The 13,538-nt window shown below is 44.4% G+C and overlaps 2 protein-coding genes and 1 pseudogene across 2 annotated transcripts; 2 read left to right on the plus strand and 1 right to left on the minus strand.

Moving 5' to 3' along the window:
* Positions 1 to 159: 159 nt before the first annotated feature.
* Positions 160 to 2,883, plus strand: LOC124315998. The gene is made up of 7 exons (XM_046781733.1): positions 160 to 705; positions 1,164 to 1,348; positions 1,429 to 1,960; positions 2,025 to 2,081; positions 2,187 to 2,236; positions 2,493 to 2,590; positions 2,660 to 2,883. The coding sequence occupies exons 1-7, from the start codon at positions 207 to 209 to the stop codon at positions 2,784 to 2,786; spliced, it is 1,548 nt and encodes a 515-aa protein (XP_046637689.1). The 5' UTR covers positions 160 to 206; the 3' UTR covers positions 2,787 to 2,883.
* A 405-nt stretch (positions 2,884 to 3,288) lies between these two features.
* Positions 3,289 to 4,915, plus strand: LOC124315999 (annotated as a pseudogene).
* A 174-nt stretch (positions 4,916 to 5,089) lies between these two features.
* Positions 5,090 to 7,455, minus strand: LOC124315231 (F-box/LRR-repeat protein 5-like). Its single transcript, XM_046780759.1, has 5 exons — positions 7,290 to 7,455; positions 7,023 to 7,220; positions 6,233 to 6,960; positions 5,972 to 6,139; positions 5,090 to 5,906 (listed from the first exon to the last, which is right to left on the minus strand). The coding sequence occupies exons 1-5, from the start codon at positions 7,374 to 7,376 to the stop codon at positions 5,375 to 5,377; spliced, it is 1,713 nt and encodes a 570-aa protein (XP_046636715.1). The 5' UTR covers positions 7,377 to 7,455; the 3' UTR covers positions 5,090 to 5,374.
* Between the last annotated feature and the right edge of the window lie 6,083 nt (positions 7,456 to 13,538).

The raw sequence follows: 13,538 nt of genomic DNA on the forward strand, positions 1-13,538 counted from the left end.
CGGACCGCAGCTGCAGCTGCCGAGCATCAGCTGTTGCCTTCCATTCCCGCACTGCACAGTCTCTCCAATGAACGAATAAGCCAAGTTGGAATTATTTAACCACAGTCGAGGATTCTTGCTTGACGGAGTAACTTTCACTCCGGCATATAATAAGTTTAGTCTATATTGCGCAAACCAAAATTGTTCACGTTGAAAATTGAATCGCGATGAGATTCACTGTTGTTTGTGCAAGAGTTTGTTTGTGGATCCATTGCTGGTGTAGCTGGAAGCGATGGTTATACCTGACGACATTCTTATTGACATCGAGCCACTTCTTCTTAAGTGAAAAATTCTTGCCAAATTTAAAAAATCAAATGGACATTACCGATGTTTCCCAGCCAGGTACAACTCAAGAAAATGTGATCAGCAGCAGTATTAACCAGTTGAATAACAATTTAAACAAGTCAACCATTTTTACCGGCGCCAAATCGGACTCAGTTCAATCGACCACGAAGAAGAGTAACGATGGAAATGAAGAGACTAATCAGCGAAAAATTGAACAAGTTAATAACAGTTTATTAGAAGAAAAAGAGCGACGGTACCGGCTACGATCGGAGCGCGTCAAACGAGTTTGTCTCAGCCGGGGCGTTGTGTCTAACCCTCCCATCTTCACAATGAGCAAAAAAGAATTACCAATAAATTCACCTGATTTGACTAATTTGTCTGGTAAGAACTATAAATCATTTACCTTTTTAGTGTTATTCAGAAAATTTAATTCCGTGAAGGATATATACAGTCCACAAATTCTACGTTATTTATTATAGTGTAAAAGAAAATACATAAAATTTATGTGACGTAATAAAAGCAGAAAAAAGAGCTATTATTAGGTTATACACGATCGATGATTACATCATTTGAAATTTCGAACGTGTATTATAATAAGAGGAAGTTGCTGATTATTCAAACTCCCGAAAGGACGTGTTTGCTAACATCCGTTACGCATGTACATCAGTCAGTACGTGCACCGAATGGAATAATTTGTGTATTCAGTTCCCAAGAAAAAGAAAAGTTTGTTTGTGTATTTCATTATCAGATAGTCATATAGCTAACTGATAATTAAGGACGAATATACGGGCAATCCTCCTGTCGATAAAATATAACTACTCAAATTTTCTTTTATATAGTTTCTGTGATGAGCGTGGAGAACCCGGTCACATCTCATTTCTCGATGGCGCCGACATTCCAGACGATGGGCTGCTTTCTCAACAAAGTCGCCTCCTCATCTTTGGTCTCGGCTTTCCTTTTGCTCCACGGACTGGGACCAACTTTTTCTAGTCCACACAGTTTGACGTCTTACCTTTTTCCCACAGTACTAAAGCTCATTAATATAATTCTAATATTTACACGATATTATAAACATATTGTATCCATTTGAAACGAATTTTACAGTCGCTAGAAAATTTCCAGTTTGCCAATCAAACCTTTTTCAAATTCATGTTCGTTCGCCATCCGATGGACCGGATGCTATCCTGCTACCTGGACAAAATGGTCGACAGTCCTCACCGCAGTTTACCTGATTTCCGGAATTACGTCAGAAATGAAGGGCGTCGTATCGTGATGAAACGGCGGCGGCGTCGTCGTCGTCGTAATAATAACAAGGCCCCCCACCATCACCACCTTCGGAGTCTGTTGTTGGTGCACGAAATAAGCGCTTCGTCGATCTGGAACCGACTCAAATCCCAAATTAGTGAAATTACCCATCACGATCGTCGACTCGGAAAAGGATACGACGGCCCAGTGAATAATGTGGCGGAAAGAAAAAGGAAATCAAAAGGATCTTCACACCGTCACGCCGGACCACATCACTTTATCGCCAGTCAACCGGCTGTGAACGCTTCATCAAATAAGATCAACGCAACTACGGAAGCCAAACCCACGTTTGAAGAATTCCTCGAATTTGTCTTGGACACGGACTTGTTAGGTAATATACGATTAAATAATTAATGAAGAATTTCAAAAATTGATTGCGTGTTTTGTATGCACAGGAATGGGATTCGATTCGCACTGGGTTCCTTTCCATCGATACTGCAGTCCCTGTAGCGGTAATTCTATAGATTTAATTGTGTATAATATTAACATGTCTAAATAAGAGAAATTTATGAGATATAAAATGTTTCAAATGATGACCATTGATTTCTTATTTTCAGTTCCGTATCACGTAATTGGCAAGCTGGAAACGGCAACCGACGATTTTCAGGTAGCAGTATACGTTCCACCCAATTAGTTTTTAACTTAGAGGACATTAAACTTTTGTAATATCAATGTAAATCTTTTCTCAGCCATTGCGGTTTCCGCGGTTAATTGACTTTTTGTTATTCACGCCTTATGATCAACTGCTCGAGCATAATATAACAATTGGGGAATTAATTGACAATGATCCTAATGTAGTCTATTATATAGGAGACCAACCAACACATAACTTTTCAATCTCTGCTGTTTGTTTCTAATTGCAGTACATCTGGGAGAAAACGGGACTGGGCAAACAAGTTCCCGTTCCGTGGATGAATCGGAAGACAGTTCCGTCCAAATCTAAAATCGCACTGGAGAAAAAGTAACCGTCAAATGATCTAATCGTCTATTGAAATGTTTTGTTAATAACTCGGAAAACATTTGATTTCAGGTATTATTCTTCCCTGCCGAGAGACTTGATTTTGCGCTTTTACGATGCCTTCCGGATGGATTTCGAGCTCTTCGACTACAGCATCAACGATATTCTCCTCAAAGCTGGATTTGAAGCAATAACATGATTATACGACATATCAATTTCGTGTGGTTATTGGTGGAACTTACTATTTCTAAATCCAAGTGCTGTAAAAATATTTAAAATTAAAATAATTAAACGTGTACGGATATTATAACGCAATATCCATAACGGAATGCAAAACATGTTTTTTATTCTGCTGATTTACAACGTATTAACGTCACAAATACGCTACATCGTCGTCGTTGAGGTGACGACCGTTTAGTTAAAACCTTTTTATTCCAATAACCTTGATGTTTTTACCCTTGAGCCTATGGCAATTGAAATTGCGATTCCGTCAGCGGTCAAGCTCCAGATGGTCAAACGGTTTTTGGACGTTACCCAATTCCTTCTATAAAATGTTCAGATTGTAACTTCCTCTCATCAGTCACTTGTGCTCACCCACTAAACAGTTGTATCGTAAACCTGGACGTTAATCAAGAAAAGATTAAGGCATTTTAAAATCTGGACTCTGTCGAAACACCTGGATATTATTATTTCGTTCGAAAATGGCCAGGTTAGTATTCAATCTCATAGCCTTTGCATTATTTTTAATTGGGCTATATCGTGTGATGACATTGGGACACAGCTATTCCTCCATTAAGTCGTTTGGTTTATATTGTTCTATTTCAGTGATGGTCAGACTAATAGCCACCAGCATCAACGACTCGCGGACAAAATCGCTAGCCGTTGCAGCCAATCCAAATGCGTCCGAAACCAAATGATTTACACGTTACCTTTGGAAAGAATCTCCGGCACCATCAACCAATATTCGTTGGGTAGACCCAACCCGTTTGCCACCACCAGCAGCACAGAAAGAAAAACGATTTTGCTGGTGGGTGCCACTGGATCGGGTAAAACGACCTGGATCAACTCGATGGTCAACTACGTGCTGGGAGTCAAATGGGACGATCCATTCCGTTTTATGCTCACCGACGAATAGCTCTCATCAGAGGAGGAGGCTCGGGAGCTCGTCATAGCCAAACGGGAAAAGTCTGCGTTTACCACGTATTCACCACGAAAACGGATTGCGCATTCCGTTCTCGCTGACCATCGTCGACACGTCAGGATTCGGCGACACCACCGGAAGGCAAAGAGACGAGGAAATCACGGCGGACATAACTCATTTGTTCAAAGATGAAAATGGCATTCAGGTAGTATATTAATCCACGTTTTATTATATAATAATACCAAAATTTGATGATGGCAATATATTGATGCAAACCTATATAGGAACTGGATGCCGTTGGGTTCGTCGTCCAATCGCCACTTCTTCTGACGGACTGGCAGAATTACGTCTTTCATTCTGTCTTGTCGATTTTTGGCAAAGACGTTCAAGAAAACATTCGTTTTCTCGTCACCTTTGCCGACAGGAACCGACCGATCGTCCTAGACGCCATCAAAGAAGCCAAAATTCCTTGCCGGATGGACCTCGACGGCTGGCCCTGCCACCAGAAATTTAACAACGATGCCATTTTCCCACGCTGTCTCCCAGTTGATGGTGAAGATGAAGATGACGATGAAGACGATAGAGACTGGAAAAGAGGAACCAGAAATTTCCAGTTATTCTTCGGCCAACTGGCCGACATGCCGACCAAATCGCTGCAGATGACTAAACAAGTCACCGAGTACCGGAAACAGCTGGAGATGAAGCTCCAGTGGATCATGTCCGCCATCCCGAGTCACTTGACCAGAATGGAGGAATTGCGGGAGAAGGAAAAATTCATCGAGTTGCACAAAAGTGAAGTGGATGCCAACCGGAATTTCGAAATCAAAGTGCCCGTGTTCAGGAACGTTAAGCAACATCGCTGGGTCTACCAGCAAGTGGAAGAGACTCTTACACTGTCCAGAAGATGTTCGCCAGAAATACGAAACGGCCAGGGAAAAGAAGATGGACGCCGAGGCCCTGCTGTCGGCTCTGAGACGGGATGCAGACGAACTAAAGGAGAAAATAATAGACGAAATGGGCATCATAGAGACTTGCTCAAAAGTCTGAGACACAACGGATTAGTTTACGGTAATCCAGTGACTACTCGCGACTACGTCGAGAAGATGATCGAAACGGAGAGAGACGAACGTAAAATAGGATTCGAAGAAAGGATCAAGAGTTTGCTGGAACTGTTGGAGTTGGCCTAAATAGCCAATAATGACATCATTGGTTATCTGTCGCTAAAATGACTTTAATTAATGTTTTGTATTTCTGAAGAAGGAAAATCAAGAACGTCAATAAACCAAGAAAGAATAAGTTTTGTGTGATCCTAGAAGGAACTAATGTAAAATATCTAAACTTGAATTTTAAAACATTTGAGGTTCTCGAGTATTATCAACCTTAATATTCATGATGATAATCATTATATTTAACGGCATCGAGCCATCGACAGATTATTTGTGAATAACTTTGACCAGAAATAGAATGAAAAACCGTAAAAATCGAATCTGTAAATTAAACAAGCGATCCCACAAGGAAGAAACGACATGCCAAATCATTATCACAATCAAATGGCACACTAACGAACTTGTTTTACTGTTTTAGGAATTCATTAACCCAAAAAACCAGAACAACAAAAAGAAACACAGCATCCGTAGAGTATTTTTTCACTGATCGATGCAGCAACAACCTCTCAACGGGCACTCTAAATTCTGGCATCCGTTGGCTTCGTCCGGATAGGGCCCCTCCTGGATTCGATTGCAATAGTAAAGATCTTCCGGCAGTAGACGGGACGAATGCTCGGTGATCATCTGGAGGCCCAGCCCTGAAATCAGTGGACAGCCACTCAGGTCCATGTAGTGCAGACTCTCTTTCTCCATGGTGACTTCCAGCAAGGATTGCAGTCCAAAGTCGGTGACGGACGTGCAGCCGGATAAGCTCAAATACAGCAATCCAGGCGAAAAAACGTCCTCTTCCGTCAAACTGGAATTGCTGTTGTAGGTGGACGACAGCGGATCAGAATATTTCGGGCAGCTTTTGCACGATTGACAACATGATCCGCATCTGGAATTGTAAAAGCTTCCGGACAGTTCCGACCTGAAACAGTTGCCCAGTCGTTCCAGGCCAACGTCGGTGACGTAGCGGCATCCGGTGAGATCCAAATGCTCCAATTGAACGCAGGCTTTCTTCGAGGCCAATCTGATAAAGCCAATCAAAAGTGTTATTGATTTTAATCTTTGGACTTTGTGTGCCCGCAAACTAACCCCTTGAAAGATAAGTCAGTGATGTTGGTGTAACTGGCGTCGAGGTGCTGGATATTGGGGCAAAGGACCAACATTGAACGCAAGATGGTGCTACTCAAATTCAGACCACCTGCAACCACCACACGTTGAACACCATCGCCAATACGAACCAAGGCGTTCATAGTAAACCTGAAATCATTTAAAATTAAAAATTAAATAAAAATAAAAATAAAATTTTCAAACATTTCATGGTTTTTCCCCCCAATTTGTGTTGTTTCTCACTTTTCGTAGCATCGAATCTCTTTTTCGGCCTCGGATGACAAAGGTTCTTCGGAATCGCTCATTAAATCGTCGTTTTCCTCCATCATGGACTTGCTTTTCCATTCCGATTCCACCAGGGTGTAGGGATCGCGGTACTGGAAATCGTAGTGGCCCTTGGCCCAGTTGGTCGGGTAGATCACCTTCCACAATTGCGGCGAGTAGATGAGCATATTCCAGTGTTTGCTCACTTGGGCGCATCGGGTCCTGTCGAGCGGGTTCAAGTAGGAGAAGATGTGGAGCATCATCTCTTGAGGGAGATTGTCGAAGCCGGCTTCCACAACATTTTCCCTCTCGATCTTGTTATTCTTCGTCAAGTTTTCGCAAGTCAATTCCACGAGTGTTTGCAGAGTCTCTTGGTACTCTTCGTCGTTGCCCGACCGGTAATCGGTGACCTCTGATGCGACCGTGTTGAGGAGGGCCAGCATGTTCTCGGCCGTTTCCTTTTGGGCTACCAGCTTCTCCTTCCAGATCTCGTGCTGCTGGATGACCTGCTGCTTGAGCTGCAGCAACTCTTCGTGGGCAAAGTACTTCATGAGAAGGGGCTGGAAGATTTCCTCCTCTTCCTGCATGTGGGGAATGAAATGCTGGGTGAAATCCGACACAACTTTCTGCAGCTGGGAACCGAAACTGATTTGCTCAGAGATGGGCTTGCTGGTGCAGGTGTATCCATCACGAAGTAAGTTAAGGATCTACTCAAAAGACGCTGGGTCAGGATAAAGACGAGAGTTGAATGTTCGGCAATGAAAATCACCTCAACTAGTTGACTGTCTCCATGGCAATTGCAAACAGATGTGCTGGTAACATTGACCAATTTGAGCCTCTGCTTCAGCTGTTCCAGAATGTACTGGTTCTCAATGTGTTCGTGACTTTTAAACTCGCTGAAGGTGTTCTCCAGCAGAGGAAGTAAATGTTCCAGGGCACCATTGCTATGAAAATCTGCTGTAGACAGCTAGCAGTATACATACAATAAATATGATTATAATTAAAATAACACTACACGATGATAATGAAAAGATACCTGATCCATATAATTGCAGACAAGATCCTTCATTCTAGAATGTGGAACCAAAAAGACGTTGACCTCATCAGGGAATTTCGGAGCCATATTCGAAAAGTGACACTATTTATATTAAATTATCTTAATGAATTGAAATGAATAACTTCCAGCTGTTCGTCTCTTATTGCGTGGACTGACGTAGAAAATGAAATCGCGCAGTAAATAAAGCAGCATTGCAAGATAAAAGTATACGTCAAATAATCTTATCACCAAAAATCGATTAAATTCTTTCATTTCACACATTTCAAGAAACTGTTTTCTTGTCACACGTTACAAATCGCCGAGAACAAAGAAACTTTCTGTTATTTTCCTTTTTTCTATATTATTGTAACCAAGCAACCGTTTTATAAAAATGAATTCTCCGTGAGATACATGGCGTTAAAATGAATGACAAAAGTGGCCAAATAGAAACAAGAAAACACTTTGCTTGATACGCGGGGTCTCTAAGTATGTCACGGGCCAAGAATTGACGTCATGTAATAATAGATTGTCCAACATGTCACAAAAATGGACTGTGGTCTCATTGATTATTACGCAGATGGCTGCTGGCCGGCCGCTGTTGTATGGCAGCACTCTATAACGCCAGCAGAGCAGCTCAAAAAGGTATCCACCACATTCTTGATTGTTTATTTGACAGAGAGAGCCTCAAAAGTGGTGTAATAAGAGCCGTATACACAGCGCCGTACACCCGAAACAAATCGATTTCAATATAATCTAAGAAGTTTCGTGACTATTAGACCCTCCTCCACAAAAATAAGGAGCCATTCCCATTGGCCGAGGAACCCAATCATCATTGTGCCAGGGCACATCGTAAACGCAATCCTCAAACAAACAAAAAAGTAGCCCATTTTATTTTGTTTCCTTTTTTGAAATATAAATATAAAAGCAGACAAAAGAGGTCGCTAGTTTGCCGTATGCAAATACGACGCGCCGTATAATATAATAATTCATTTTAATATGATTACGACACCAAAAGCGGATGGCCTTTTTTTTATTCTTTATCTTCCGGCCGGAGGTGTCTCAACACATTTTAGTTGTCGTTTTCTTTTTCTCTCCCCTTTGTCTTTTGACAAGTCAAGAGACACACACACACACGAGCAGAAAAAGGAGGGGGGAAAGAGTAATATTTCAAGAGGCGTGGTCGCCGTTGTCATGACGACCAGGTGTAATGGAAAACAACAGACACAAACCCCCGTCGGAACAACAAACGCCAGGAGGAATGGAACATAACAACCCCAACACACACACAAAAAAGAAAGAAGAAATAAAAAATAAAATAAAAGTAGACCCGACGCAACGGCCTCATCATTTATACGACGCTACCGCCGTCGTTGTCGTCTGCGACGCTCGGCGCACACACAGCGGGAGGGCCCATAAGCAACAACCCCCCCACCCCTTTTTTTTATTTTATTTTACTAGACATAATCGTGATGCCATTCGGCAGTTAACCTCTTTCAAAATATTAAAAAAAAAAAGAGTTAGAGCCTAAAAAGTTATAATAGAAATTTGGGTCTTGTATTATTTTGCTGGGGATGCATTCGACGTCTATTTCCTGTGTGCCATCGTCGGTGCTGTGTGCTGGGTTAGAGGCCCAGCAAGTTGAAGCTTTGTGGTCCGGAAGAAGGACGACGTCGATGCGTGATTGCAGCTGCAGCATGCAGCAGAGTCCACACATCCAGCAGCAGCAGCCGAGGATTTGATTCGGACGTGAGTGCTGCGTGTGTCGGGATATAGAGTTTCTCTCTCGTCTCCTTATTTCGCCCAATGACGATTACCGTTCCATTTTCTCCTTCCCGGTGCTATGCCGACGTCGTCGCTACTGCTGCAGTCGAGTTCGCTCGACTGCTGCTGCTACTGCTATACACTCCCGCTTGCACGACGTATACGTGTGTAGGGCGAGGCTATACCCAGAGCAGCAGCTAGCAGAGTTGTAGACGAGTCGATCGATAATGGACGAGCGCGTCATCATTTTAACTCGGCTAAAAGAGAAAAAACAGGAGCGCCCACCAGCGCTCGGTAGAGCAGCTAGCCTCTACACACACACACACATACAAAATAGAACGTCTTGAATCGCAAAACTTTGTACTTATATAACCCATTTAATATTCTGGGCAGGTTTTTATCGGTTAAAAAAATGATCGCTATATAGCGATGAATGAGCGAGTCGATCATTTTATTTTTAAATAGCCCATCGCGAATAATGTATATAGTTAATTAAGCAATACATGATTGTTTGTGAGTATATAGTAGACAATATATGTATAGTTGGAACGTCAATAAAACAAGACCGACGTCGTCGATGCTGGATGTGATCGATGATGAAATCGACGCGGCGTCACCTTGACCTTCGAAAAATAATCGAAACTCTCCGACGCTCTTCTTCTTTCTTCTGCTGTTGTGTATGTATGTATATGTATACACGAGAGAGAGTCTCTCGTGCGTCTACACATATGTGAGCGGGAGGAAGAGCTCACGGACGAGCCATCGATCTCCCGACTATCGAACGCTTTTCCAAAAGTTCCCGCCACGTTCAGCACGACGCCAGCAACCACGTGGCTATATATCCCGTACACACACACACACACACACACAAAGAATTGATTCAATAAAACATCTACAACATTCATTCGCCTTGCCTATATGTTCCTGTAATCGATATGCCATCGATCGTTTGAATATTGTAAATTGCGCGCCAATTTTGAAATCCTAAATGTAGCCACAATCAAGCAGGGCAGGTGTGTTTTATATACAATGTTGCTGACGGGGTTTACATATTAGTTTTATATAATACATTCTTATCTTTTGAGAGACTATTTGACATTTTGTGTGTCATTTTTTGTTTTTGTCTCAACTAGGAACAAGGGAAATCCGAGGAATGTAATTTGCATCTGTCGGGTTTCTTTTCATTTGTGCTGCTGGTCGCCAGTTAACATTTTTCTGTCTAAAAGGATGAACAACATTCACCCCCCTGAAATCTTATATATAATAGGTTGATACATTTATCTTTGATTACGATATAAAAGGTCAGCCTCTAATAATTCTAGTAGCCTAAATACATGTGCAATGTCTATATACTGTTTGTATATAGTGCTGCTGTGTATGCAAGTATGTTGTTTGGCGTCTGAACTCATATCTGCGCTGTTTGATATGGCAAGTTGAAATGCATTGGAGTGAACGCGTGTTATCGTGTCGTCGTCGTCGTCGTCGCGGGTTCTCCTGGCGGTGGTGCTGGTGGGTGCTGCATGGATGGGGAGAAAACCAGGATGAAAGGGAAAATGCGGATAAAAAGGGAGAAAAAGGGGGGAGAATATAAGCAGCCCCGTCAGCCAGCCAGCCAGCAGGAGCTTCAACCCCATTGGCGTGTTTCTCATCCAGCACACAGGACAGCAGCAGCAGAAAAATATACTCGACCCCGGCGTCGTTTCTATATATCTTCTATATACATATCGTATAGAGAGAGAGCTAGAGAGAGAGGATAGACTTTATATACATGTCGGCCATTTTGGAATCTACCGACAGCTGGGTGGCTTGCTCGCTCCCGCTCATCACAAGAGAGAGAGGGGGGGAGAGGAGTACAGTGCGCGAGCACCCTCCCCGCTGATGTTCTATATAGCATTCGCCCCTCCCTATAGATATAAAATTCGGTGGCTCCCCTCCGTCCCTCTTTGCTGCTCTCCTTGCGACGCTCTTCAGCATGAAAAGCGGCGAGGGGTGTGGGGTGGGGTAGGGAGGGAGGAGGAAGAGCATAGAGCAGAAAAGAAACGACGAGACACACACAAGGCAGTTTGTGTGTGTGTGCGTGTGCGCGCCGGACCGAGTTCCAATCAGCTGCAGGATTTTTTTTTTTAAATACTTTTTTTTGCCATTTTCTTATATTTTTATTTTTTTCAAGTCCTGCCGATTATTCGTCGGCCGCCGTTTATACCTGAAGAACCCTTAAAGCCTAATATTTGAATTATACTATAGCATCATCGAATCAAAGTTGATTTGTGCTGTAGTATAGAACGAGCGGCTGTGTGTGTGTGTGTGTCCTGCAGTGCTGGTGAAATCCTAAATAACAAACTCGCAGCCTATATAGGATCAAAAGAGAGAGGAACGGCCGTCGGTGCTGTGCTGTGCTGTGCTGTGTGAGTGCTGGCGTCGGCGCCCGCGCACATCAATTCATCCTATAGTCCTCTGGCAGTGCTGTATAGCCAAACAGCAGCAGAAGAAGAAGCCGAGAGTGAGGCACACACATCCCAGGAGTTTCGTGTATATCCAACCGAAAGTGTCAGCCAGCGCTGCTGCTGGCAGTATACCTAGTGACTCGAGTGAATCATTCCACACAGAGAATATATAGTCCTATATAAACAAGAATTCAATTCATTCCCAGTTGTATCATCATCATTCCATCATTTCAATCGCAATCGCGAAGGCCTACAAGTGAAAATTCATCTGTGCCACCACCAGTACCAATCGGATAGTTTCAGCGTCTAATTGTGTGGGGTGTTTGTGGGTGTGTGTGTGAAAACATTTCGGATAATAGTTGGTGCTGAATCGAACGATCGTCTCAGTAAAGAAAACGCCATCCATCATCACATCGGATTATATAAATGAATTAGAAATTGCCAGTGTTTTGGTGATGGCCATTGTGGAAGGCGAAGCTTTGGCCGGTGGCGGCGACGGCGGCTGCGCCCTCCGACGCGCCGTCGACGGTGGCGGCAGAAACGACGTCGGCCCTCTATGAAAAAAGAACGAAATAGATATTAACAGCGCCGGCCCTAATGCTTCTGATTTCAACGAAACGAAACTAATGACATAAACTACCACCAAATCAAAGTGATTTCATTCATTCCATTCAATCTCCGAATTATATCAACATTCCAGTCAATCGATCATTCCATTTGATTCTAGTCGTGTGTGTCTAATAGCTCTATTCTATATTATACTCAACTATACAACTAGTCAAACAAACAAATCAAAGTGAGCGAAGGTGGAAGTATAGCGTCGACAATTTGTGAGGGCCAATGAACGAGTGTCATGGAGCGGGACGTGTCGGATCGTGAGCTGCTGGAGAATCGCAATTTGATCGGTCACTTGTCGTTCAACTGGCGCGAATTGCAGTCCGATGTGGCCGACTGCGTACAAGAAGAAGAAGACGAACAACAACAACAACACGATCGCCATCATCACATTCATCAGCGAAGTTTGGTTTTGAGCGAGCGATCATCGCCACGAGCGACGATCATGCGCTCTCGCCGATTGCGTCACGAGCTCGGCGGCGAGCGGGAACCGCAGCAGCAGCACCGAAGGAGAGAAGAAGAAGAAGAAGAACAAGACGATGAAGAATTGGCAACGTCGCCTGGACCTCCGCCACAGTCGCCAGCGGGAGGAGTCCCAGCACCTCCGGCGGCTTCAGCGGCAACGCCGTCCAGCACTCCGCCGTCGTTCGGCCTGCGCGGCCGGTTACGTCGGCCGATCATCCACCAGTCGCCGGTGCCTCCGTCGCCTCCGCATTTCTACGACGACGACGACGACGACGTTGAGGAAACGACGACCATGACCCGAGGAAATGAATTGGACGACGACGACGATGTCGAAGAGCAGATGGTTAGTTACCGGCATCGCCACCAGGAGGCAGCCGGAGGGCAGCAGCTGGTTGGGGGCGGAGCTCTGACTTCACCGGCTCCTCCTACTTCACCCGGTGCCCAGCGCCACCACCATCACCACCACCCACACCACCACCACCTCCACCAGCAGCACCAAGAGTCCCACCACCTCCAGCAGCACCACCACCACCATCACAACTTGCAACTCGTATCATCAGCGGAGGCAGGTGCTGCCACTGGACTGGCCGGCGCCAGTGTTTGTCCTGACCTGGACGACGACGGAGAGGCTCAGCTGATCGCTCGCGGCTCCAGCCACCACCTCCAGCCTCATCTCCCGCACCTCAGTCACCACCACCACCACCACACCCACTTGGTGAGCGGCAGCAGTGCCAACTCACAACAACATTTGCAACAACAACAACAACACCACCGGCAACTACCTCCAACGGTTCTCTCCGGATTTCATTCGCCCGGAAGTCAAGTGCTCGTGGTCCATTCGCCTGCGGCGGCGGCTCCTCAGCACCCCGAGGAGGAGGAGGAGGATGACCAGGAGGAGCGATCCTCTTATCTCTTGTCCCATCGCCAACAACAACACCTGCAACAACAACAACACATCCAGAGC

Source organism: Daphnia pulicaria, chromosome 11 (genome assembly GCF_021234035.1).
Source record: "Daphnia pulicaria isolate SC F1-1A chromosome 11, SC_F0-13Bv2, whole genome shotgun sequence".
NCBI classification, from domain to species: domain Eukaryota; kingdom Metazoa; phylum Arthropoda; class Branchiopoda; order Diplostraca; family Daphniidae; genus Daphnia; species Daphnia pulicaria.

Bases quoted from the DNA above. Each gene is read 5' to 3' on its own strand.
- LOC124315998 (XM_046781733.1), top strand. From the start codon at position 207: ATGAGATTCACTGTTGTTTGTGCAAGAGTTTGTTTGTGGATCCATTGC. The intron at 2,237-2,492 runs GTAGCAGTATAC...TTCTAATTGCAG, and splicing joins CGGCAACCGACGATTTTCAG to TACATCTGGGAGAAAACGGG. The intron at 2,591-2,659 runs GTAACCGTCAAA...ATTTGATTTCAG, and splicing joins AAAATCGCACTGGAGAAAAA to GTATTATTCTTCCCTGCCGA.
- LOC124315231 (XM_046780759.1), bottom strand. From the start codon at position 7,376: ATGGCTCCGAAATTCCCTGATGAGGTCAACGTCTTTTTGGTTCCACAT. The intron at 6,961-7,022 runs GTGATTTTCATT...TCTTTTGAGTAG, and splicing joins GAGACAGTCAACTAGTTGAG to ATCCTTAACTTACTTCGTGA. The intron at 5,907-5,971 runs GTTAGTTTGCGG...TGGCTTTATCAG, and splicing joins ACTGACTTATCTTTCAAGGG to ATTGGCCTCGAAGAAAGCCT.